The 26636-nt window shown below is 42.2% G+C and overlaps 1 protein-coding gene and 8 non-coding genes across 12 annotated transcripts in view; 7 read left to right on the forward strand and 2 right to left on the reverse strand.

Moving 5' to 3' along the window:
• The first annotated feature begins 96 nt into the window (after positions 1–96).
• Positions 97–26636, forward strand: part of plekhg2 (pleckstrin homology domain containing, family G (with RhoGef domain) member 2) — a 70175-nt gene continuing 43635 nt past the window's right edge. Inside the window, exons 1-3 of one of the 4 annotated variants that reach the window (XM_018687137.2) lie at positions 97–748; positions 13936–14013; positions 23486–24024. In XM_018687137.2, the coding sequence (XP_018542653.2) occupies positions 13965–14013; positions 23486–24024 (588 nt within the window). In that variant the 5' untranslated portion in view covers positions 97–748; positions 13936–13964. Of the gene's footprint in view, positions 749–12770; positions 12899–13935; positions 14014–18751; positions 19015–23485; positions 24025–26636 lie in introns of those variants that run through there. The other 3 variants (XM_018687139.2, XM_018687138.2, XM_018687140.2) reach the window with 3 other exon arrangements.
• trnar-ucu (transfer RNA arginine (anticodon UCU)) lies at positions 3789–3879 on the forward strand. The gene is given in 2 exon segments: positions 3789–3825; positions 3844–3879. It is a non-coding gene; the product is annotated as a tRNA-Arg (tRNA).
• trnar-ucu (transfer RNA arginine (anticodon UCU)) lies at positions 4715–4806 on the forward strand. Its single transcript is given in 2 exon segments — positions 4715–4751; positions 4771–4806. It is a non-coding gene; the product is annotated as a tRNA-Arg (tRNA).
• On the forward strand, positions 5080–5171 carry trnar-ucu (transfer RNA arginine (anticodon UCU)). Its single transcript is given in 2 exon segments — positions 5080–5116; positions 5136–5171. It is a non-coding gene; the product is annotated as a tRNA-Arg (tRNA).
• On the reverse strand, positions 8674–8765 carry trnar-ucu (transfer RNA arginine (anticodon UCU)). Its single transcript is given in 2 exon segments — positions 8674–8709; positions 8729–8765. It is a non-coding gene; the product is annotated as a tRNA-Arg (tRNA).
• trnar-ucu (transfer RNA arginine (anticodon UCU)) lies at positions 9228–9319 on the reverse strand. Its single transcript is given in 2 exon segments — positions 9228–9263; positions 9283–9319. It is a non-coding gene; the product is annotated as a tRNA-Arg (tRNA).
• Positions 10197–10288, forward strand: trnar-ucu (transfer RNA arginine (anticodon UCU)). The gene is given in 2 exon segments: positions 10197–10233; positions 10253–10288. It is a non-coding gene; the product is annotated as a tRNA-Arg (tRNA).
• trnar-ucu (transfer RNA arginine (anticodon UCU)) lies at positions 10541–10632 on the forward strand. The gene is given in 2 exon segments: positions 10541–10577; positions 10597–10632. It is a non-coding gene; the product is annotated as a tRNA-Arg (tRNA).
• Positions 11400–11492, forward strand: trnar-ucu (transfer RNA arginine (anticodon UCU)). Its single transcript has 2 exons — positions 11400–11436; positions 11457–11492. It is a non-coding gene; the product is annotated as a tRNA-Arg (tRNA).

The raw sequence follows: 26636 nt of genomic DNA on the forward strand, positions 1-26636 counted from the left end.
TGAACTGTGTGAGTTTACAAAATAAGAGTCTGTAAGAATAAGAAAAATAAACTTTTAAACTGAAAACTTTATTTAATTCAGATATGAACTGTTTTACGTCAGTGTTTTACGTCATACCTGCAGGTGTAACCAATCAGCTGAACAGCGTTAATTAACTTCAATTAAGGTCACCTGTGGAGCGGAGTCCACGCGCTTCATCAGCTCAGTTTCTTAGAAAGAGTCTCAGTCTCTCTCTCTCTCTCTCTCTCTTTCTTCTCTCTCTCTCTGATGGTTTTTGGACCTCCCTCTCTCCCACCTCCCTCACCCTCCCTCCCTCCCTCTGCAGCAGCAGCAGACGGGGTCTCCGCCGCCCGGAGCTCATCTCTCCCAAAAACCACCGACTCTCATCCTTCACCGGGAGATTCACTCCGCTCACACTTTTTATCGCTGTTTCCTGAACGTCTCTCTCCTGGATCCAGAGATCACATGAAGATCTTTCCGGACAGATGTTGGATGGATTCTCTCTCTTTAACTTTCTTTGGCTTTTTGTTTTTTTTGGTGCGTAAAACAAGTCGGTTAGTGGACGAACCGGAGGACTGAGAGCTGTCGGAGCTCGTGTTGGTGAGAGAGGAAAAGTCGTTCGAGTGTTTTTGGATCCAATGCGTCCGGAGCGGCCGGTTCAAGAGCAGGAACCCGACCGGAGACCGACAGAGACGGAGGAAGGCAGGAGCTGAGACCTTACATGTCTCCTCTCTCCACCGGCACCGAGGTATCTCACTTTTCTTCCTTGATTTACTCTGTTTTTAACTCTGCGTGTGCACGAGCCAGATGTTAGAGATGCAGCAGATGTGGCAGAGGTCAGAGAGAAACGACAGGAACAACATAGAAACAGAGAAATCAGCCGATCAGTGATCAATATCCACCTGAAAAAGAAAAGAGAACTTTCAAAATAAAAGCCCTGGCATCGATCAGAGTATTGATTAAGTCAAAGCTTCTCTCTCGTGTTTCTCTCATGGTTTTTACAGACTTTGTGCGCGTGTCCAGTTTTAGAGGCTGCGTGTGCTCGTGCGCGCGCACTCCTCCTGGAAACATGTAAATGACTCTTTACTGTGCGTGTGTGTGTGTGTGTGTGTGTGTGTTTCACATTTTTGCGCAAGTCTGTAGAGTCCTCGCGCTGTCTCACGCGCACACGCACTACGTGTACCTCCCCTGAGTCTCCGCCTGAGAGGAAGTGACCTCCAGGTGATCCAGGTGACCTCCTGACCCTCACCTCAGACCTGTGAACCCTCTGATGCTCCTCAGAGGTTAAACCTTGTTAATGTGAGCGAGTTTTCTCTGTGAAGATAAAACCGTTAAATCAGCAGCTTGTTCACTGCGAAGTCACGTTCAGAAACTGTGGTGAGCATTGCAGCCTGTAGGGGGCAGCAGCTCGTCTTTTCCAACTTAAAACTCCACTGAAGTCACCTGGACTGGAGTCTGGGGGGACGTCATATATTTTTATTTTCAGGATAAAATGGGGGACATGACATGAATCTGACCCCCCCTCCTATCCCTCCCTCCCCTCGTCCGGTCTCGTCTTTCAAAGACTTCTTCTAAAAACAAACGCAACAAAAAAATGTGGAACGTCAGCTGCTCCTGGATCTGGATCTGGATCTGGATTAAGTCTGTATCTACAGCCTGATGTATCTGATTCCTCTGGGCCTGGAACACACACACACCGTCCTGCTCCCTCAAAGGCAAAAACACCAAATGTGGATTAATCCGCCGCTGAAAATAGTCCCCGACAAATCAGCAGTTTCCTCCTGTTTGTTTGATTAAAAAAGTGACTGAGCGTCAGAAAGTGTCGAGAGACGGACTCACGCTGTCAGCTTCAGTGACAAGTAGAAAAAATAGAAAAACAACAGAATCATCCTTTAATTTGAGCTTTTATTTTGAAAAATTCAACAGGAGATCTACATTTTTTGACAGGTGAGATTAAAACAGTGTGATCAGGTTGTTTGTGTGGGCTGCAGGTAAACAGGGTGTCAGTGAAGGCATCACAGTAGACAGGGTGTCAGTGAAGGCATCACCGCTGCAGACAGAGTCACCTGAACGCATCTCTGTTTTATAGGAGATGAGACAGAGTTTCTTTAAGTTAAACTTCACACTGAGGTGGAGGTGATGGTGGTGCATTCAGGTGCCTCTGTAAAGGCTGGGAAAATTACACTCAGGAAAGTTCAGAGCTGTCTGAGTGTGGGACACTTCGCTGCTTCGTAAACATGAGTGAAAATCTGTTGTCATTGGCTGATACCCAGACACACAGTGACTGATCACACACACACACACACACACACACACACACCACTTAACCGAAGGTTGTGTGTGTGTGTGTGTGTGTGTGTGTGTGTGTGTGTGTGTGTGAAGGCTGCAGCTCGTTGCATCTCTGGGTGTCAGCCAACAAACGAGGTCCTTCGATTACTGGCTAAGAAAAACATTAATGGAATTATAATTGTGTGTGTGTGTGTGTGTGTGTGTGTGTGTGTGTTGGCAGGCTGAGTCCTTCTGAACATTGATCTTTCTAATAACACTCGTCACGGTTTAAAAAAACAGATTTTTCTGGCTCCGCCCACTGTGGCGGCCATCTTGTATCTCTGATGACATCATAGCGAGGTGACAAAGCTTTCTTTAGAGGACAGAGGCGGCTGCTCGCTGGTTTAGTGTTGGTTCCAGGTGTGTGTCACCTTTACTTCCCTCAGTCCTCACTGTTTCTTCCTCTAAGGATTCCTCTCGGCTGCCAGGTGATTTCTGGGAGTTGTAGTGTCACGTCTGTTTATGTAGGTGTTACAGTATCGACCAGTCAGCTTGTTTTCATCGAGTCACGTGATGTGTTGATGACAGTAGTTCCCTCTCTGATTCGCTCACATGTTAAATCTTCATTTAAGTCTTTTTAGTTCTTTTGTTTTAGTTGTTAGTTGAATGAGTGAAACCGTCCTGATGAAAATCCAGTAGGTTTTCTGTGCCACAGTGGATGGTGTATCAGCCCTTTAAATGAAGCGCTGAAGACGTGGTTCAGAGGTTGAGGGTTTGAGTCCTGTTGAGTGTCCAGCTGAGTGTCAAAATAAACCTGATTTCGCAGGACGTTTGTCTCTGCTCGTACTAAAATAAATAAAATACTTTTACTTTGTTAAAAAAAAAACCACAGATGTACAAAAATAACTTGAAGTTTACACTGCACATAAAACAGAAAACCCAGGGGAAGTAAATTTTTATAAATATTTGGGTTGTGGAGACCAATCAGAAGCAGAGCTGCACGATAAAGAACCAATCAAAGCTGGAGTTAGAGTCAATGAAACTCAGAGAGTTAAAACTGAGACTGAGAGGGATGGATGGGAGGGATGGTGGAGGGATGATGGAGGGCTGGAGGACTCAGAGAAAGTTTGTCAGAATAATAAACATGAAGCAGGATTTTCAACATGGTCTTTGTTGACTTTGAGACGCTGAAGCTTCCTCCTCTTCTCCATCAGTCCAAACAAACTCTACTTTAACTTTAAAACAGACCTCTTGTCCGGTTTCTTCCTCTTCTCTCTTTCCTTGTTTCTTGTTCTTCTTCCTGTAAACTGAACACAAAGCTGAAGCTTCATGGTCGTTATCTTTACATGTGTCTCTCTGGCTTTTGGACTTTAAACCGTCAGATCAAACTGTTCCTTCTAAAATAAGTCGCTCTCTCTTCACCCTGACGTTTTCCCATGTGATACAACCATGCTTTTGTTTTGAAGGCGTGTTTGGAAAGTGATAAATCCTACAGTTTAGCATCTACTGTTTATTGAAGTGGCTCTGTGGCGCAATGGATAGCGCGTTGGACTTCTAGATTAACATAGGAAAGTGATTCAAAGGTTGTGGGTTCGAGTCCCACCAGAGTCAGAGTTCATATGCAGCAGGAAGAGAAAGTTAAAAGGTCTTCTGAAGCTTTCTCCTGCAGAAATCTGAAGCTTTTTGGTTCAAGTTTCACCAAAGTTAAGCACATCCACTGGAATAGACTTTTAGTCACAGGGACTGTAATGACTCAGAAGTCATTAAAAACCAGCGTCCACCTCTGATATCCAGCCAGGAAACTTTAAAAATATCAAGAATTCTGAACGTTTGGTGTGTTTTCACTTCCTGCTCCAGAAGGAGAAGAGGATCATGGGTAATCCTCCCTACAAAACACAAGGAGCCATTGATTTCACAGGCAAACAGAAATCCCCCCCCAAACCATCTTGAGTATTTGGAGGCACATTTAATATCAAGGGTAATTATGGGATGTGGGAGGATCGTTTCCTCAGTGACCAGTGTTTGTCGTTTATAATAATTAGTCCGACAATTTATCCTCGGTTGTGGTTACACAGAGGCTGTACTGTGACGTACAGCAGTGTGTGTGTGTGTGTGTGTGGTTCAGGCGACAGATGTATACCGCAGTGCCTCCGACCTCAGAGCAACACAGCAAACAACATAAACAACATACACAACACACATGTTTATGTTCAGACACACACACACAGAGGTTCCTTTACTTATTTAAGTTTTATTATTTTATAAATAACACGTAAAGTACAGAGTGTAAGAACTGACTGAATTAATTGAAGATGGCGGCCATTTTAAGTCCTTATATGAAAGACGAGATGAGCGAAAGGAAATGGTGCCAGGACTCGAACCAGGGACGTTACAGCTCGTAGCCTGAACTGGAGTCTAATCAGGACACTCATGTTGTGATTTGTGAGGCTCTGTGGCGCAATGGATAGCGCGTTGGACTTCTAGCTAAGCACTGAGGAAGTGATTCAAAGGTTGTGGGTTCGAGTCCCACCAGAGTCGAAACTTATAGCTGATGAGACGAATATAACGCAGCTGAAACGGGACGTTTGAGGCTCAGACTGGTGTTTGCAAGTGATCTGTTTGGATTTCTGTGTCCAGTAGCTACTGCCACTCTGGATTTAACGTTGTCGTTTTGTCTCACGTTGCGAGTGACTCAAAAGACATTTTGAAATCTGATTTGAGCCTCTGAGATCAGATTGGTATCACTTTTCAAACAACCTCCAAATGTGCAGGTAGGTGTACTTTCAACAAGTGCATGCAGCCTCTTTGTGAGGCTCTGTGGCGCAACGGATAGCGCGTTGGACTTCTAGCTAAACACTAAGGAAGTGATTCAAAGGTTGTGGGTTCGAGTCCCACCAGAGTCGAAACTTATAGCTGATAAGACAAAGACAATGGAGCTTGAACAGGACCTTTGAATCAGTTCCAATCAGGCTTCACTCTGCACTGTTACGTTATAAAGTATTTAAATGTACAGTGTGGATATGTAAATGATTTAGTCGTCAGCAGCTTTGGTTTCATCACCAGCTTCATTGTTGAGATCTGAACTCAGCAGAAGAGACAATGTTCTAATGTGTTCTTTGTGTTTGTGGTTTAAACCAGGTGTGTGAGGTTGGACTCTCAGGTGTGTGTGTGTGTATGTGTCTGTACATCCCCATCATGAATCACTGCTCCTTTTCTCTCCAGTCGTCCCATAAAAATTCATCGTCTGTAATTTCTTTCCACTTATTTCAGAAACACACACCTCACTGTGCTCAGTGTGTGTTATTAGTCACACAAAAGGTATAAATACACACAGAGTTTCCACACACACACACACACACACACACACACACACACACACTGAGGTTGTGTAGTTTTATGATCTTTTCTGCAGCTGACGACAGTTTTACCGCCTCACCTCGATGGTTCAACTGTCCACTGAGACGATGCTGCTTCCAAGAATACAACACAGGACAAAAGACCAGAATAAAATAGAACACAATAGAATAAAGGGTTGTTTTTACAACCTACATTTACGCTCTAATGTTTTTATTCATGCAGCTGTTATTTAGTCGATTGTTTTAAAGGACAATTCTGGTCTATTAGGACGTGGTTCTTATTTTTAGCCTCTCACTTTACATCTATCACCACCATCAGGTCACATTTTAACATATGCAACACTTTGGTTTATCAACAAATATCTGTAGAGCTAATGATGTTGTAATGTTTTAAAATGAAAACGATCTCCGTCCAAATGAACGCTTCACCTCTGTATCTAAATAATCTAATAATCTCCATCCATATGAACATGCCTGAAAGTGCAGATATAAGTGAACGTGGGCGTCTGCGTCTTCGTTTCTCAAAAGTTCTTGTCATCCAGACTAAAACCACAAACACAGACTTTTAAAACTAAAACGGGCCCAGCAGTGTTTCAAAAAGTCTCCGTTTTAAGGGTTTGAAAACTTCCAGAGTACTGTGGATTCCAGACATAACTGTATTAGTGTGGGACGTAGCCTTAATCAGCAAATGCTAACATGCTAACATGCTAAACTACATTAGCAGAGATGTTAGCGCAGCTGTAGCCTCTCACAGCTGCAAAAAACGAATAAACAAATTCATGAAACGTCTCCAGAAAACAAACAAAAACAAAAACTATTTGTTTTTGCTTGTTGCAGTGTGTTTATTGTGTCACTTCCTGTTAGCATAAAGCGGTGAAAAACATGCTGATTTCCTGGTGGCTAACAGCAAAAACAAAATGCATCTTCTTTTTAGTGATGACACCTTGTTAACAGACCAACTTTTGTAATTAAAAAAATGTCCTTGTAACAGATGTTTTGTGCTGTTTCCTCAACTCAAACAGAACAGGAATAAAGTTCAGTACCAGCTGAAAACAAAAACAGCAGATGAGAGTCGTCCAGATTTAGCCGTGCACTAACAGACAGGAGGTCAGAGGTCAGCGTCTCTCTGACTGCGCTGACTCAGACTTCATGTTTCCCTCTGGAGAAGTTTCACAACATCATTCTTCCTCCGTTACATAAGCTGCGATTGTATCTGGTGTTCTCAGAGCGTTACTCCAGATCTCTTCATCCTGTTCCAGCACAACTGTACATCAAATCTGATTTATTACAAACACAAACCAAAGATTTGGTTTGTTCATATAAATCATGTTAAAATAAAAACTGATACAACTCAACAACCCAAGGATTTCTACTGTGGAGGAAGATGTTTTCAGTCAGTTTTTATTTATGAAAACCTTTAAATTATCTGTCACATAAGACAAACATGTTCTTCAGTCAGATTATAATCAAATTAATCTATCTTGTTGTTGGTCGACTATTAAACGACTTCTCAGACAAAATCAAAATCTGTAGCATTTTTATTACCCACAATGCTAATGTTTCCTGCAGCAGAGATGACAGAGAGCTCTCAGACTTTGATTCAAGAGATAAAACTTAGACGTCACATAGATTTAACCTCCTGTAGGAAATAAACAAATCACACAAGAATAAGAAAATAAATGTAAATTAATACTATCCAGATGTAAACTGTTGGTTTCTTCCCAAAACTTCCCAACTTATGTTTCCATACTTTTACCCACAATAAAGTCCCAATGTCCTCAAACGACTTCCGTCCTAGCTTGTTGCTATCGCTAAAATGTTTCTGCCATATCACACTACAGACATTATTAAGCATAAATAAATAAGTTTCAACCATAAAATGTGACGAGGTTTTGCACCTTTTCCACTTTTATCTTGGTCTCGGCCGTAGAACGCTTTCGCGCCGCCATCTTGTTTTTGCACTGCTGAGTGCACTGTGCTTATGCTAACACCAGCTAACGATGACAACAGGTTTAAGTTTAGGACGTTGTATGAGGACGCTGAGGTTGAAATGTTGTCATGGTAGCAACAATAAAAACATGGACCTCTGGGTTCAAACTGGACCAAACGTGTGTGTGTGTGTGTGTGTGTGTGTGTGTGTGTGTGTGTGTGTGTGTGGACGCTGTGAACACAATGGAAACAGCAGGACAACAGTGTAGAGCTATTGTATGTTTGTGTTTAGAGACACACAGTGAGACCACACATGGCGTACTGGCCTACATAGTGTGATGATGAATGTGTTAATGAAGTCAGACTGGGCAGTAACACACACACAGACACGCAAATAACACTTCAATGGTTCGAGAGAGAAAGAGGAAGGAAGGGATCCAGTTCTCAGGATCCACCACAGACCAGCTCAGATTGTTATTCTGTGTCTGACGGATGGATAGGATTCCTACAGAGACAGAGCTTTTTAATAAAAAGGAGGATCCTTTAGTTTAACCTGAAACATCTCTATATATCTCTACCAGACTCCATAGACAAAAACAGGAGACTGCTGATACACTGCTCCATGGTAGTGTCTGTGTTACTGTGGTACTTTTACTTCAGTAAGTATCTGATTACTTCTTCCACCACTGAAGTCACACAGTAACACACTCTACAGTGGTATTCAGCAGCTCCTGTTAATCCTGTTTTTGTCAATGGAGTCTGGTAGAGATATTTAGTGGATTTAAGGCCCAGGTTACATGAAACTGAACTAAAGTGAAAGAGAAACCACACACAAACACAGACACACACAAGAGGCGTCTGTGTGTATCTTCTGTTTAACAGCACTACTGGAAGTTTACACTCTCTGTCACTGTGTTTGTTTAGCCTTGACCACTGAGTGTGAGTGTTAGTTGTGGTCTCATGTGGTGTGTATCCACTCCTGTGACTGTGTTAATGAATGGCCATGACTCTGTGTGTGTGACAGAAAGAGTTGATTGTGAACTTTTCTTTTTTTAATTGTGTTAATATAAAGATGTGCAGCCGATCCGGTTTTAACTTTAATTTCTTCGAGTATAAAGCTCGACTCTGGTGGGACTCGAACCCACAACCTTTGAATCACTTTCTTAATGCTTAGCTAGAAGTCCAACGCGCTATCCATTGCGCCACAGAGCCTCACATCCACCTGTTCTGACCAAACTCAACGTCTCATGTTTCCCTATGTGAACATTTTAGGTATTCATGGAGGAGCTTTTTTTGTTTTGGTGCAATTATTTTGAAAATCAAACTTCCTCTCTTCACTTCACAGTCAAATCTGTTTCTGGCAGATCCAGATAGTCTGGACAGCAGATCTGATCTGGACCACATTTGGAGGTGGTCTGAAATGTGGTACCAATCCGATCTCTACAGGTGTGTCTCAGGTCGAAGGCTCTCGCTGCTCCAATCGGTTTTTAAAGTGTCTTTTGAGTCAAAGCAGAACGTCAGGTCCACGTTGATGGTAGCTACGTCGTTACTACAGTAATCCAAGCAAATAGGTTTGTTATGTCTGGTCACACAAATCAGATCGGATCACTTCCAAGTCTGAACAAAGCCTCAAAGGTTTCACCTGCGTTACCGCGTCCTCGCAGCTATAAGTTTCGACTCTGGTGGGACTCGAACCCACAACCTTTGAATCACTTCTCCTGTGTTTAACTAGAAGTCCAACGCGCTATCCATTGTGCCACAGAGCCTCACGTGAACAAACCCCCAGAAGACTAAGACTCCAGTTCAGGCTACGACCTTAATGTCACGAGTTCCAGACCAGCTCGACGACTCTTGCATCTTTCAAATAGGGACACAAAATGGCCGCCATCCTCAAGTAATTCAGTCAGTCCCTACACTCTGTACTTTGACACAACTACTTGATGTTTTCACCTGCGTTCTTTGTCTAAGCAGCTATAAGATTTGATTCTGGTGGGAACTGAACCCACAACCTTTGAATCACTTCCTCAGTGCTAAGCTAAGTCCGGAAGCTCCCGCTGCTCCAATCAGCTTTCAAAGATGGAGAACTGTTAAACTGAATTAATTCATGGTGCGTCAGGTTAATAACTGTAACTCATTAACTAAACTGAAACGTTCCCTTTCAAAATAAAACAGAGATGAACAAATCCAAATCAAATTAATGCAGCTAATAATTGATTCAGTCTGCTGAAGGGACCGGACACATCACTCTCGCCTCCTCCTCCTCCGTTATTTATTGTGTTTGGGTTCGAAACCCGCGAGTCAGAAAAGTAAAACAGAAGGAAAATAGAGATTGATGGGAGCAATTAGAGACGACGTGATGACGAAACCTCACGAAATAATCAGAATTATTAGTCATACTCTCAGGCCTTAATGAGCCTGTGGATGTGCAGAGTCCTGAAACATCCAGAGCCAGAAAACACAGCCTGGGAAACAGCAGCTTATTATCAGTGTGTATATATGTGTGTGTGTTTACATTTTTCCTGTTTCTGTCGAGGGTTTGTGTTTATATGACATCACTGGGAAAAAGGTTTAGCCCTCAGTGTTGCCTGAACCTGAAGCTAACCAGGACTCTTGATTCTTAGTCTTCTGTTTTCTTTTCTGTGTGGCTCTGTGGCACAATGGATAGCGCGTTGGACTTCTAGTTAAACACAGGAGAAGTAATTCAAAGGTTGTGGGTTCGAGTCCCACCAGAGTCGAACCTTATAGCTGGTAAGACAAATATAATGCAGCTGAAACAGGACCTTGTGTTTGCAAGTAATCCGATCTGCTATGTAGCTACTGCCACTCTGGATTTAACGTTGTTGTTTTGTCTCATGTTGTGAGTGACTCAAAAGACATTTTGAAACCTGATTCAAGTGACCAAAGCCTCCGAGATCAGACTGGTGTCACGTTTCAAACCATTTCCAAATGTGCAGGGTTTTCAAGAAGTGTAGCGAATGTCCCTGTGAGGCTCTGTGGCGCAACGGATAGCGCGTTGGACTTCTAGCTAAACACTAAGGAAGTGATTCAAAGGTTGTGGGTTCGAGTCCCACCAGAGTCGAAACTTATAGCATGATAACATGAGACTGAAAGAGGACATTTGATCAGACTGTATTTCCATCCAGACATCACCAACCTTATCTGCATGTGTTGCTGTAGTAACGATGTAGCTACCATCACTCTGGACTCGACGTTGTGTTTTTGTTTCATGTCACAAGTGACGCAAAAGACACTTAAGAATCCAAAATCCAACATGGATGACGAGTCACATGCATTGCTGACCTCGGTGTGTTTGCTCACAGCTGTGGAGTCGACAATCTACTTCCTGTTTGTGCACATGCAAGAGTTGTTGAGATGTTTCAGTCTGGACTAAAGACCCATGTTCCAACAAACCAGAACTCTCCTTTAAAATCACAGCTGTCCAAAAATAAACATTACAATTACACAGAGAGTAAATGTAGGTTGTAAAAACAACCCTTTATTCTATTGTGTTCTATTTTACTCTGGTCTTTTGTCCTGTGTTGTATTCTTGGAAGCAGCATCGTCTCAGTGGACAGTCGACCAGTTGACTGTAAAACTGTCGTCTGTAAAAACGTATCAGTGTGGATGTAGCCTCCGCTGAGCCTCAATGCTAATGAAGCCAAACTGATGATTAATAAATGAATCTCATACTGACAGCTGACAGAAACACACAGTCTGATGCTGACTGTCACTGGGCTGGAGATCAAACAGTCTGTGTGAAACTGCTAAATGTGGCGTTCACTGACACTGTTGTCCTGTAGTTCAAGGCCTTGGTTGGTTGAACAGCTCCAGAGAAAGCAGGTGTGCGGCTCTGTGGCGCAATGGATAGCGCGTTGGACTTCTAGCTTAAACACTGAGGAAGTGATTCAAAGGTTGTGGGTTCGAGTCCCACCAGAGTCGAAGGTGGTCAGATGTTGTCCAGGTTAAACCAGATTTTACTGAAGTAATGGTTCTTAAATAAGTTTTAGATTCAGGAACAGGAGTCACCTGAACTGTGAGCTCTAACCTTTACTGTCAAGTTCTCTGGAGGCTGACGGAGGTGTGACCGTTATAAGGCAGCCAACATGTTGTCTGGAGCCTGTCCTGTTGCCGTGGCAACGAGATATGGCATCAACAACACACACACATGTGCATGTAGTTTTGTGATGTAAGTGAGAGTGTTGGTCCGCCGCCATCGTCGGTCACTGGGGTCCATGTGTGAGAAATGAGGTGCGTTTGGAAGCGGAAGCACCTGGAAATACCTGGGCAGGTGATGATGAGGTTCACTAATTAAACACACACACACACACACATACTGCAGCGAGATTTAAACACCGATGGACATTTAAAGGACCTATGTGTATGTGTGTGTGTGTGTTTAACCTCAGAGTTGGTTGGTTAACCACATCATTGGACCTGATCCACCTCGGTCCTGTTCTCTCAGAGCCAGGGTTTTCTCTCTCTCTGGTTCTGTGGGTTTGATTGTTTTTCTTTATTTTATGGCAGAGGTGTTTCTGTGTGTTACTCTACTTTCACTAAATGTCAGAGGGACGTAAAATAAACGGGACTTCATACTTCATGGGTGCAAATGAAAAATGAGCATTATAACTGTTTTTACCAGATATTTATTACACGTATTAACATATAAAAACACCGTTTACAGTTTAAATGTGTGTCTGCTGCATGTAGTTCACTGGGTCCTGAGCAGCTGAGAATCATTTCTGTAAAAAATAAAAAATAAAAAAATCACATTTTATTTTATGTATAGTGCACAGACTCAGCATTTAGCCAGAATGCTAACATTTAGCTCAAAAATACTGTGTTATAAAATAAGTACTTATCTTCTCTTGGATCCGTAGTATTCCTCTTCATCGTAACAAACAAAGATTCTTAAACTCTTCCCAAAACCGCTGTAAACATTCCCTCCATTGTTTGAAGCTACTTCCGGTGTTTACTCTTGTGTTTCCAAGGTGATGAGCGGGTCCTTAGCGCTTATTGGCTAGTTTCTCACAGCAGTTGACGGACAATCGAATCCACCAATTGCGCGGGGCGAAATGCAGATGACGCGAGTGTCTAGCCCCGAATGTGAATCACGCGCGATCTCGCGAGGATACGGACCGGGAAGCGGATTCTTCAAATTCAGGGAACTTCCGCCGTGTTTTCGCTAAAATATAAAGAGAGAAATCGCGGAATGTTTGGATACAGAAAAATGAACTAGTTAGCAATTTGTTAAGGATTTTGGGGGGTGGGGTGGGGAGGGGGGTACAGCTGATGAACTGGATGAGTGATGGATGTTTAATCAACAAATCAACAGAAACATGACACAGGTGTGTTTTATCCTCAGAGATACTGTTTAACTCTCTTCTTATAATGAAAATGTTTTGAGAAACGGTGAGTTTGGAAACTGAAATATGACTTTATTTTCAGAGCTACTTCCTCATTTCGAGTCATGAAAAGTTTGAATTCACAGTTTCCCTGATGGAGGCTGAATTTACACTTAAGGCTTAAAGTTAAATAAAAATAATATAATATGTGATTTTATCGGTTTTACAAGCCGAGATTTGGTGTTTTGAGTCATTTAAATATTAAAGTATTTCTTTCTCATTATCTATTACTCTACACTGTGCTGTATATTTAACCATATTTATATAAAGTCCAGTTCCTACATCATTTTCTCACACATTGACTCACTGAGGTCTTTAAACCCTCAGCAGCAAACGATCGCTAATCTGCAGGTGTTTCCATACACAGCACAGGGATTTAAACCTGCAACCTGCACACCTGCATCTGGCTTATATTACTGACACCAACCGATCCGACCCCCCCCCCCCCCCCCCCCTCCTCCTCCCCCCATCTGACCCACATCTCTCAGTGTTTCGGGCCCAGACAGCTGCAGAAACACTGGTGTTCGTACAATGGACTAATTGGGTCAACCTGTTTTACTGTATCAATGACTTTGTAGGAGGCCGTTATCCTGCAGTGGACACACACACACACACACACACACACACACACACACACACACACACACTCACAGCAGTTAAAAGAAGAGACCACATTCTTGTCTTCCAGCCAAACATTACATATGTTCTCACTCCTTTCACACAAGAAAAGACAGAATTCTTTAGCACGGACTGTTTCTTCTTCTCTTTGTCTCCTTTTCTTCTTCTTCTGTTCGACAGAGACGTGCAGAAAGAGTTTTACTTCCTGTCTCTGTGTGTGTTAAGTCTCTCTGTGCGACTGCTGTGCTTTTATGTTGTGACATGTTTTGATAAAAAGAAGAAGAAGAAAGAGGACGGAGAACAAAGCTGCACTGGGATGAGTTAGTGTGGAAGCTAACCATCTCTCACTGTTTTTCCCACAGGTTTCTACTTCCTGTGACATCATCACACCATGCCTGAGGGGTCACGACGTGGCAGCCAGCGATCGCCCAGTACCACAGGTAAGAGAGAGCAGGTGTGGGCGGGGTCACATCAGACAGACACAGGCAGAGTAGATGGGTTTTCATGTTAACGTCCCCGACAACCTCTGTAGTCTCATTTAGACACTCGTTAGCAACCGCCTTTTTTAAGACACGTAAAAGCTTCAAACATCAGGAGTGGGGGATTTACTGACCCATTTTATGTCGGAGAATCAAACCTGAAAATGTCTTGAGCTTGTGTTAAAACCACAGACCTTATTTCAGACATTTAACCAGAAACACACTGACAACAGGAAGAGCTAACATGCTAACATGCTAACTGACTTCCTGGTTTTATCATCAGTCCTGCAGGACTCTATTTAACCCAGGAGGTGGTGGAGACCAAAAACAGAGCTAAAAGAAAGAGAATACTGGACTTCAGGTGGATGATGATTATTGATTATTGATGATGGAATTTAGTTTGTAGTGTTTGGGTTTGATTCACATTAGTTGGTCTCTGTAGGAGGCTGTGGCTCAGGAGGTGGAGCAGGTCGCTCACCAATCAGAAAGTCAGCGGTTCGATGAATAATCAACCTTCAAACTCATTGATCTGTTATGAAATGGATTTCTTGTATCATACGTCACTGTTTTTGGTTTAATCAGACCACGTCGCTCTGCAGTTACACCTCCACAGCACTAGGTGGCAGTGGAGCCTCTGTGCCACTGTATTTAGTTAGCACTGTATTTTCTGATTGGAAATTGCAGAAAAACTAATAAACATTTGGTGGATATGTTCATTTTCTTCAGGATTCAGCATAAAAATATAAAGAATTGACTTTATTTTTCTTTAATTATTAACATTACTTTTATATATACAGCATTTCGTTTGGACTGTTGCATCTACTAATGGGAAATACAGAAAATAAATAAATATCGTGTGTAAATGATGAGGTGAAGCTTTAACGTCCTGATCATTGATTTTGAATTAAATTCAGATTTTTAATGAAGTTTTATTCAGCAGCTACTTCAGTCTGACGTTTGACAGGTTTAATATTTAATCTCTTTATTTTGAAGTAGTTTCTGCTGCAGGAGGTCGAGCTGTGATCTGAACATATTAGTCAGTGCAGCCAGTTGTGTGTAAATTGTGAGTCTGTTAGTTGTGTTGTGATTTTTTTCCCGTGAAGCTCGAAGTCGTTTTCTCCAGATTTAGTTTCAGTGTTTTGAGTCTCGGCTCAACTTTCTCTGAGCTGTGACTTCCTGTCACCGAAACCAGAGAATGGACCGTTATTATACACAACGATAACACACACACACACACACACACACACACACACACACACACACACACACACACACACCAAGAGGCTCAGTAATGATGTGTAATTACACACAGCCACCAGGCTGTTTGGTCGCCCTGCTGTTATATTGGCTTCCATAGTTAGCATTCACAACACACACACACACACACACACACACACACACACACACACACACACACACACACCAGGGCACGGTTACATTTCTGCACAGTCTGAAACACAACACTCAGTCAGTGAACGCACCGCTGATTGCTGCATTCATGTAAAACACACACACACACACAGACACACACCAGAGCACTGCAGGAAGTTGTATGTTTTGTGGTGATTAAATGTAGTACTGAACACACACACACACACACACACACACAATAAAATGCCACAGCAGATCTGTTGATTATAAGCATAGAAAAGAACGAAGCAGAAAATAGAGAGAACGCCCAGATAAGGCTGCAGAGAAACGACAAGATGAACGATAGAATAGAAACAGAGAGGAGGAGGAGAGAGGGAGGAGTGCACCAGGAAGAGGAGGGAGGGAGAAAAGGGTGAGGAAGGAGTGGAGGAGGGGGATAAGGAATAAGGAATATTTTAGCTCCACTTGTGATCTTGATAACAAACTGAAAACAAAACCACAAAACAGACAGATTTTTAGATTTTATTAAAAAACATTTGGCTGAAAAAGTGTATAAACGTTTTTCTTCAGTATAAATCTAAATTTGATTTTGAAAAGACGCCTTTAAATCCTGTGTTTCCTCACAGAAAATCACTTTAAATCTGTGTTTTCACATGTTAAATGTCAGAAAATCAAACATCCATCTAATTAAAGTGATCACATGTGGAAGGAAATCAAACTGAAAAGTTGTGTTTGATTTGGGAAACGATGAGGAGGAACATGAAGCTCAGACAAACGGCGTAAAATCAGCAGATTGTTTAAGGGAGTTCACTTAATGACGGGAGGAATGAATGTAAACACGGGGAAGCTGTGAGGACGTGTGTGTGCTGCGAAGGGGTCAAAGGTCACGTCAGTCGTCTGTACTGTAAACGATGTTGTGAGGAGACTCACTTCCTGTCTCTGTCTCCGTCAACAGGTCACTTTGGTGTTATATTAAAGGAACATTACAACATTTTTCATGTGCACGTACAAAATAAATAAATGAAATAATGAATATTGTTTTTAAATCTAGTGTTAAGTGCTATGAGTAAAAACTGTAGGAAAATGTTCATTTTCTTCATTATTTTGCTTAAAAAAATAAAAAGCTGACATTATTTTTCTCTAAAAAAATGTATTTATGTTTTTATCCCAACTCTAACCAAGACTCGTGCGTGTAAAAAATAAATAAATAGAAGGAAATAAATGAATAAATAATTTTTTAAAATCAAACTTTCAGCGCTACGTATAAAATCGGTATTTCCAGATCAGATATTTCAGGAAAAACTAATCAATATTTGGCAGATATGATCATTTTCTTCATTATTTTGCTTAAAAATGTAAAAAGCTGTAAAAAGTTTTAATGAAATATTCAATAACAGTTTCTTCTTTTAAACACAGTTTGTTTGAGTTTGTCCTGCAGGAGGTCGAGCTGTGATGTTGACTCTGAGCCTAAAGTTACATTCCCACTATTTAAACCTGTGGTTTAAAGTTACATCCCCTCCTGTTTAAACATGCGCTGCAGGGTTTCACCTCCCCTGTCTCTTATCTGTAGGAGTAGTAGCTCTGGGTTTGATTATTAGACTTTGTGAATCTGTGAATGTTCGGGATAAAATGCCGTGATATCACCTGGCCAACAACAACATGCTGCGTTACTGCGTCTGATAGTTTAAATAACTCTGCTAATAATCTGAATATGTAATTATTTCTGGGAAAACTGAAAATATTCCCCAAAGGTTGAAGGATAATTGTGGTATTTTTTAAATTATTTTCTCGTGTTTTTGGGTGTAAATGATTGATAGGAACAAAGATTTGGAAGAATTGAGCAAGAGCGGCTGCTGCACTGTTATTCAGTGGACAGTACATACAAATAGTTATTCTACGTGTCTGACAACAGTATGAACTTTATTACTGCAGAGACAGAGCTTTTTATTTAAGAGAAAGATCCTTTTTCTTTAACCAGAAACATCACTGGATGTCAATACCAGACTCCATTGACAAAAACAGGGATTTTACCAAGCAGAACACAGGAGCTGCTGTCTTGATCTGTTAGAGTGTTTGTGTTATTGTGTGATACTTTTCCTTATGTGAAGTATCTGAATACTTCTTCCATCACTGAAAATTCCACAAGACATAAACAAACTAACAGATCAAGGCAACAACTCCTGTGTTCTGCTCTGTAAAATTCCTCTGTTTGTCAGTGGAGTCTGGTAGTGATAAAACGTCTGTTTCTGCTTAAACAAAAAGGATCTTTCTCTTTAATAAAAAGGTCTCTCTCTGAAGGAATCCTGTCTATTTGTCCATGTGCAGCAGTTTGTTGTAAAGCGCCTCTTTTCTAGGAAACTTCTCCAACACGTTCCATCACAGTCGAACACATAATGACAGCGAGGAGCTGCTCTCTTATTACTGTAATCACACACACTGGAATCCACTCCACCATATAGTTCCACAGCATGTATTTAAAGGGGAATTCCACCTTAAAAATGACACTCACAGCTCTTAACCTTTAAAAACTACCATAGTATTTAAGGTGGATTTCAGCCTCCGAGTTAAGTTAAAGTCCTAATAACTGTTACGTAACACAGAGACAGAGAGTTAAAGGTTCAGATTTTATAACGCTGGGACATGAAAATGAGCAGGCGGCGTCGTGTTTGAAGGACAGTGGAGGTAAAACCAGGATTATAGACAAAAAACAAAATGGAGTTCCTCTTGGAACAATCTTGGGTCCCCTAATGTTCTCTGTTTGGATACAGGGGCGAGTGAAAGATAGAAACGTCCTCCAGGGGGCGCTGCATAGTTGAAGAGGAGGCAAATAAACTCAAATCATTCAGTGTGACTTTCACTTACCACAGGAATTATTATCTCTCATATTTTTTCAAAAACCCTCCACATAGAAATCACTGAGAGCAGAACTCCATTCAGAATGTTAATGTTTTTAAGTTTTCTTCAGTGTCACAGTAACACAGTGATAGGTGACTGTACATTGTTGAGTTCACTGCAAACAGGAGCTGATAATAGATAATTCTGCTGCTTTAAATGGGAACAAAATGACAAACTGTGAACAGAACAACCCTCATACACCTTCCCTAGAGTCCCAGATGTTTGGGACTGAAGACACCAAAGAAGTGGACGATCCATTCACTCTGCAGAGCATGAGTGAAAGACAGAAACAGAGTGAGACGAGTGTTCAGGAAACCACATCCTGTATTTCCAGTCAGGTGCACAACTTTAACACTCACACACACACAGACACACACATGCTATTATAAGGACCCTCATTTACACTATAAATTCCCCCACTCTCCAAACCCCAAACCTAAACCCAGTTCTAACCCCAAAACCAAGTCTTAACCCTCAAAGCATCTTTATAGTGGACCCCCGCGGAGTAAAACAGTAAAACAATCCGGTAACCGCAGAGTCAATAACAGGAAGCCAGATGAGTTGAGAAACAGTTTTTTTTCAGTCTGAGTGTGACTGACAGACTTCAGTCAGTGTGTCGTTATGATCAATGGTTTAACTGCAGCATGAGGACGGACTGACACAAATACACACAAACACACAGAAACCCTGCAAACTGTAAGTAAAACATCTTTCCTTTTTACTCTAAATGATGTATCTTTACAATCAAAGCTCAGTTCATTCTGTACAATGTGCAAAACCATTTAGTCATTTTTCTAAAGGAAGTTATCAGGTATGTCTGAGGTGTTGCTGCGGTCACGCTGCAGAAATCTTCATCATCTTAGGAGCTGCTTTGTAGCTCATGCACTGGATTTAATTTATTGTCAATAACAGTGGATGTTTTGAAGTATTTTCTGGATACTTTGACGTCCTCTTCAGGTCTACTGTCGTCCACGCTGAGGTGAGAACATGTGACGAAGGGTCGCAGTTAGACAAGACGAGCTTCCTGTGATCAGTTGATCAGTTCAGATTCATGATTTTAAGACTAAACTGTGGTATTTGAGCTATTATTCAAACTTTGAATGTTGGCGTTTTACTCTGTGTACATGCTACTTAAAGTAATAGTAATCAGTAATCTAGCTGGGGTTTTCATGCCTCGGCTGTGGAGATGTTGTTTTCGGGTCGTCCATCTCATTCTTGTTCAAGGCGTTATTTCAGTAACGCCTCGAGGGAATTTCTTTAAATTTGGCAAAACCATTCACTAGGACTCATGGATGAAGTGATTGGATTTTGGTGGTCAAAGGTCAAAGGTTAAGGTCACTGTGACTGCGCAAATAACTGCATTAACATTAACTGCAACTGGACTGGACCTTAATTGAGGAAAATATTACAAATGAAATTTACCAGCTGCTAGCAAAGACACCAAGGTCAGTTGACGCTTATAATTCATTATCTAGGTGTCATTCACCTCTGGTAGTTAAGGATGAAATGGGTCACATGATCGTAACGTGACGAATCCGAGAAGAATATGTCATGAGTGATGACCCAAGACCGAATCAGGAAATGAATGTGGGCGTCTGGATCATCGACAACCCTGGAGATTTCAAACTAAAACGGAACGAGCATCGTTTCCGAAAAGTCTTCATTTTAGTTGGTTCAAAACATCTGGAGTAATGTGGATGCCAGGCGTAACCATAGCAACAGTGATGCGTTCTGCATCTGCGTCGGTCTGATTTGATTGATTAACCTGAGTTTCATTTCTTAGTGACTTTTTTTGCCTCTTCCTCTTTTCTTTCTCAGTTGTTTGGTCAACGCAGCGTTTCCATCTTATCCGAGCTGGTGATGATGTGATGAGGTTGGCACTCACCCATGTCAGCACTGTTTATAACACAGCGAGGATGAAGTCATGGTGGTTTTTGTCTTGGAGTAGAGCCAGACTTGATAAGAGTCGCGAGGGAGAGAAGGAGGGAGTATAGGGAAGAGAAAATTGGAGTGATCTCAGCTGGGATAAGGAGGCTGTTGAACCTCTTTCAGGCTCACACCTTGTTACGTGAATGGTCTGCCAGGCACTCATTCAAGTTTTGATCGTTTGAGCTGATTCAGATTTGTGTTTCTTATCTACCGACCTGACCTGCGGACAGTTTAGTTTAAGGTGCACATGTCTGGTGTTGTAGTTTTAGGTTAATCGTCCTCAGTTTTATTGCAAATCATACATGCTTCTTGTGGAAAGATTTCCCCATCGACCTTTCCTCTCAGTTTCTGTATCGTGCACTGTAGAGACAGAGGCAGTTCATTAGAGACAGGAAGTATGAATGAAGCCAGTGATTTAGTAGACCAACTGATAAACCACACACACACACACACACACACTGACTCACCCTTTTGCTGTAAAGTTGACTGAGAACTGGAGCATGTGTGAATGCCATGGCTAAATAAGGCTGTAACTGCTGCTGCTCAGTGTGTGTCTTACTTCAGCCGTTTGTGTTTGAGAAAAACTAATAAAAACATCACAGCTGAGTCAGACTGTAAGTTCTTAATATGGACATATTCATATTAACCTCAATACCCACACACACATTTTGAATTTGTTCATTTGTTGTAGGATAGGTTTGATAGACAGGGTGTTAACACAAACATTATACTGGAGTTGAGCTGCCTTTACCCAGTAAAAGTTCTGGTTACCACCACTTCTGCAAGGTACAATCAATAAGTTCAGAGACTGCGCCTGCAACAAGCAAAAGCATACCTGATTCAAATTTGGATGCCTACTCTTTGGACGTAGTCATCCTGTGCAGCGATATATCACTCCCAGAGCTTCTACCACGTTAGAAACCCTCCCTGGAGGTCCAGTTCTGTTGGCGCTGGATCCCCTCCACTGTCTCAAAATGGCGATCCTTCAGCTTCAGTTTCATTTTGAGGAACAGGAGGTCGTCACAGGAGTCAAATCTAGCAAGTACAATTGGTGGGAAGCTACGATTGTGCTGGTACAGCCAAAAAACTTGTGTGTAAAAACGAGTTGTTAGTGGCCGTTCATGTCCTCATCCTCGTTCAGACGCTCCAAAACGGTGCTGCAGAACTTGGCGTTGCCAGTCTGAACCTTGCATGAATTCACGCTGTACAACCCTGCAAATCTTGAAGGTCTTTGGACTTCAACGCAGTGCTGCTTCTTGCAAATGCACACCTGTAAGGTGCAGATGTGGATCGTTCGACTCACATTCGGTCTTTTGTTCGTTCGCAACAGAAACAGTCTCTGATCTGAGGCGGTCCAGGATTGACCAGGGGTGACACTCCGATTGGGCGTCAGTCATACCTTCTAACATTGCAATATGGCTGCTGCTTCTATGCAACATTTGAACCAGCTCCAGCTTGAGCTGATATTTGCCAACACCCCTCTTATAGATGAAACAAGCTTAATGATTTATCTGAAGTGCTGATGACGGCTTAAAACGGTCGAGTGTTGTCGGGTTCAGTCTGTCAGTGGAGTCGACCTAGAGCCAAAACCTTTTTTATTAAATATGTTGGTGGTTTTCCAAATTAAACATCACCTCTTCATGTGGAGAAAAGTACAAGAGCTTTTTAAACCACACGTCTACATGTGAACATACCATATGTAACTGCTTTACAACACTGTTGGCAGATGTTAAAGCTATTCCTGTAAGAACCTGTAGTTCTGTTATAAAGCTGTCTGAGTACTACAATGTCACCTAAATGGAAAAAAAAGGAGGGAACACGTAGGAAATTCCTCCTGCCAGGATGTCTGGAATTCAAACACTAATGAACTTTAAGTACTTCTCCATCTCAGAGCGTCACAGTCAGGACAGGTGTGTTGTTGTCTGGGTGGAAACTGTAAATGAAATGATTACAGGGTTTTGTGAAGTTATGACGAAAGGAAAAGGGTAAAATTATACAGTTAAATGTGAGTCGATGTGTTTTACGAGAGGAGGAAAATGAGGGAACTGAAACTGTCAATCAGGACAGGTTTGGTTCCATCGTGCATCAGGACCAAAACCAAAGATTACCGGACGATTGGATCGAGAGTTGTTCCAGCACAGACACAACTAAAACCAGATGAAAGTTTAATTGTCTTAATGGCTCCAACTCGCCTCACTCCTTTATCCTCAAACGTAGTGGTTGAAGTTATCAGGGATCAGATAGTGTCAGCAGCTTTCCACATTTCCTTGAAAGTAGGCGTCTTGGAGAGTTACTCTTTCTGAGGCTTAAAGTTGTTGGTAGATGTATTTCTGGACAGAGCCAGACCAGCTGTTTTCCCCCGCTTCCAGTCTTTATGCTAAAATTATCTAATCACATCTTTCATCTCATGCTCAGAAAAAAAGAGAATAATAATGTCGTAAAATGGTGAACTACTCCTTTAAGAGGGCGATGATAGAATCAGCTGCAGAGCCTGCATCATGTGAGGCAAAGAAATTCATGTCAACATCTAAAGTGTGAGGAAGTTGATGTGTTATGTTCACAAAACAGGAAGAATAAACAAAAAGGGAAGAATTAAAATCGTGCCATCTGATGCTCTGCTGCACAAACAGACTTCCTCTTTACCCTGACAGATGGCAGGTTTACAGTTCTTTCTTCATTTAATAATTCTTTAATGCTACTTCCTGTCTCGGCTGAGCAGAGGTTACCTGGGTTTGATCGGCAGGTGGGTGAGCTGTTTTGAGTTTTGAGAGTGCAGGTAAAGCTGCTGTTCAGAGGGAAATGTTCATTTGTTAGCAAAAATGGCAGATGTACATCAGTTCTTCTTCTTCTTGTGTTTTCTGAACAGTTTATGGTTCTGTGGTTGAATCAAATCACTTTGAACTGAAACCACGATTTTCTCTCACAGTTTGATTGATAATTATTTTTTTTTAATGCACTTCATATTGTCTTAAAGCAGACAGAACAAACAATATAATCTTCCTGTCACGCTGTGGTTTTATGTCTAGCACCTTGTTTATGTTTAAAGTTTGTTTTCTTTCATTTGATTTTATGTTTTCTGTCTCTGTCCATCTGTCATGTTGGATTGACCACACTGTCCACCCGTACCACGACATTGGACGTAATAAATCAGATGTATCATCTTGATTCTCTGGAAGAACCTGCCGTGGAAGAAGCCATTTTGTAGTAAAATCATCTCTCTGTCTGTTTCTCTCTGCAGCTGCCAAACGTCCCTCCTCAGTCTCGTCTCTGAGTGGGATTGTGGGTAGGATGATGTCGTCCGGCGACCGCGGAGCCTCGTCCTCCTCCTGCACCTCCGTCAACACCGTCTGCTCGGACGGCGAGCGCCCCGCCTCCCTCTCCCTCTCCTCCTCTGCCTCCTCGGTCTCCCTGCAGGATGCCTCCCACTCCTCCTCTTCCTCCTCCTCCTCCTCCTCTTCCTCGCTGCCGTACGGCGCCGTGCCGACCTACAACACCTCCTTGTCGTCCTCGTCGTCCTCCACGCCGAAGAGGAATGGCTCGGACATCAGCCTGGACCTCACTCCCCTCGTCGCACCACATGGAGGAGGAGGAGGTGTTGGGGTTTGTATTGCCAGGGCGACAGGAGGAGGACACGCCCCTAATGGACATATAGCCAATGCGATGGCGGTGGCGGCGGCGGCGGCCACACCCCGGCAGCTGTCCCGGCTGGAGAGAGTCGTGATGGAGATCGTAGAGACGGAACAAGCCTACGTCAGAGATCTGAAGAGCATCGTGGAGGTAAGAACCAGAACCTCTGCTGCAGGACGTCAGGTCATCAACGCAGCTTTTACAGCTCATTTTACTAATAATATTTAGTTCTTTGGCGCGGCTTCCTGATTGGCTATCATTCTGTTCCACGTGATAATCCACAGAGAGTGTGTCCCACACAACAGGATTTCTGATTGGAAATATTGAACATGTTGAATTTTTATGATTTCAAATCGGCGAGGGTAAAATCACTCTAAAAGTGTGTAGGATTTAGTGACCTCTGGTGGTGAGCGCGCAGATTACAGCTGACTGAATATCCACCCGAGCATGTCGGAGAGTCTGCGGTGGCCGTCAGGTGACAAAATGGCATCATTGATTACTCCGTCAAGAAAGCTAAATATTAATATTTCTTATTATGTGAACTTGTTTCATTTCAGCTCAGTGTGAGAGTCGTTTTGTTGTCACTTAGACCCGTGTTTATCTGCTCTGACAACTCGTTATGTTCAGCACAAGAAAACCTCCCACAGTCGTTAACAAGTGTCGTTAAAATCACAGACAAACAGATCAGAACGAAATATGTTGTTTGACAGTAGTGGCAGAAACTGGTCCAAGTCCTCTCCTGCAAGCTTGTTGATTATTAATTATTATAAAACAGTCACCCAGGAGGAAACACTGTGTATTTAGATGTTCATCTGTAAAACTGTGCAACAAGCTGTGACACAAAAACACAATGATCAGTTTTAGGTGATACACACTAATAAACATCTTTGTAGATTATATTCCATTTCTGCTGATAAATCCACATTAATGTTGCACACTGGTCCTTTAACACACCTCACACCACAGGAAAATCTGTTGAGATAATCTTTAGCACCATCAGATAATCGGTCTTTGCTGACTTTGTAGTGTGTACCCCGCTTTAAGCAGAGCGAACAGTGAGGTCAACGCATGTTGCAGAGATATAATCAGTAAGAAAACCGCTGGAAGTCTTTGCTTTTGTCAGTTTATCATCGTTTGATCAATAAATTTAAACATATTTGATGCGTTTTTTCACTGATTGTGGCAAAAAGCTGATTTCCAGCCTCTGTCACACTCAGCTTTTCCACAATACTTGACTTTAATTATTGTGTTTGTGCAGTAATTCAGCTGAAAACCCAGTGACCACCTTCCTGTGGTGCAGGTGAGACACCTGTGACTCTGGTTACCAACATGAGATTATGTGGAGGAAGTGAAGCGTTGACCTCTGCACACCGTCAGACCTCAGCTCCGCGGTCGACCCGTTGTCCTCGTTAAAATCACTCACACCGGCCAATCAGGACGCGGCGAAGTGGTCGACTGTAGGAAACATAAACAGGAACATGGCGGAGAGGCTGCGGTACAGTGCAGAGTGTCTGGGAGGAGCTGGCTGTAGCATAGATTTACTGGCCAGGTGTGAATGCCTGTGGGCCGTTTACCTGCAGCTGGCCTCCACACACACACACACACACACACCTCCTCCCTCTGTCGCACAATAGGTAGACGGATTTTAGGAACTTTTCTTGTTTTTAAATGTCAGAAATCACATTTACCATTTGATTGACGACTGATTTAACGTCTGACGTCCATATTGTTTATTTATATTTATATTGTGTTTGTTATCACCTGTTAACGTTCAGCAGGTCTAAAACAAACAATAAAAGACAGATGATCCAAAATAAACGAGTGCAAATTCATGACACTTCAAAACTATCGTCCTCAAGCAGAAGCTAAATCTTTTATTAAACTTAAACTTCCACCTGTTTGCTAAACGTTACTCTTCATTTTCAGAGTGCATGACTCCAAGTTTCAACATTTAAAAACCTTGTATGAATTGAACCTCCTTTGAAAAACACTTGAAACTTATAGGATCTATGATTGTCTGGAAACTGGGTCTGGGTGCGACTACTAAACCTCCAGACCTGCCAAATCTACAGTTACATCTTAGTCACCTGTGCAGGGACAATATTAGCAGCTGTACTGTTACTATTCCTGTTGCACCATGGGAAATCTGTCAGGCGTGCTTTTGGAAACGAGGTTAAAGGTCTTTGTGATAAAAATGGGTTTTTTAAATGGAGTTTTGAATGGGAGAAAAAATTTGCTGACTCGGTTGTTTGATTGTGTGTGTGTTTGATCCATCATGGGTCCAGGTGCAGGCAGGAGTGTGTGTGTGTGTGTGTGTGTGTTGCCTCCATCTGCCCGACTGGAGTGTGAAACATCCTTTTGAAGTAAAAGAGAGAATTTACTGCTGCTTTCATCCTCTGCCATGACACACACACACACACACACACACACACACACACACACACACACACACACACACCGAGGGCTGGGCTGTCGTCAGGTTTATCAGCTGTCTGTCAGTTTTTTCTCTCTGACCTTCTGCAGAGGACGAACCTCCATCTCCTCTCATCACCTCATCTTTCTTCTTTCATTGGTTTAATCCCTGCGGACTCTCTCTCTGCTCTTGTTTTCATCTGGAGATCACTTCGTATTTGTCGCTAAAGCAGATCAGACGATCGTTAACGAGTTTACGCTTCAGTATTTTCTGTTTCTCGCGTTATTTAAAAAGTTTGATTTTAATCTAAAGAATTTGGATCATATTTTTGAGGAGATTACATCAGAAA

This window comes from Lates calcarifer, linkage group LG21 (assembly GCF_001640805.2).
Source record: "Lates calcarifer isolate ASB-BC8 linkage group LG21, TLL_Latcal_v3, whole genome shotgun sequence".
In the NCBI taxonomy this organism is placed as follows: Eukaryota; Metazoa; Chordata; class Actinopteri; family Centropomidae; genus Lates; species Lates calcarifer.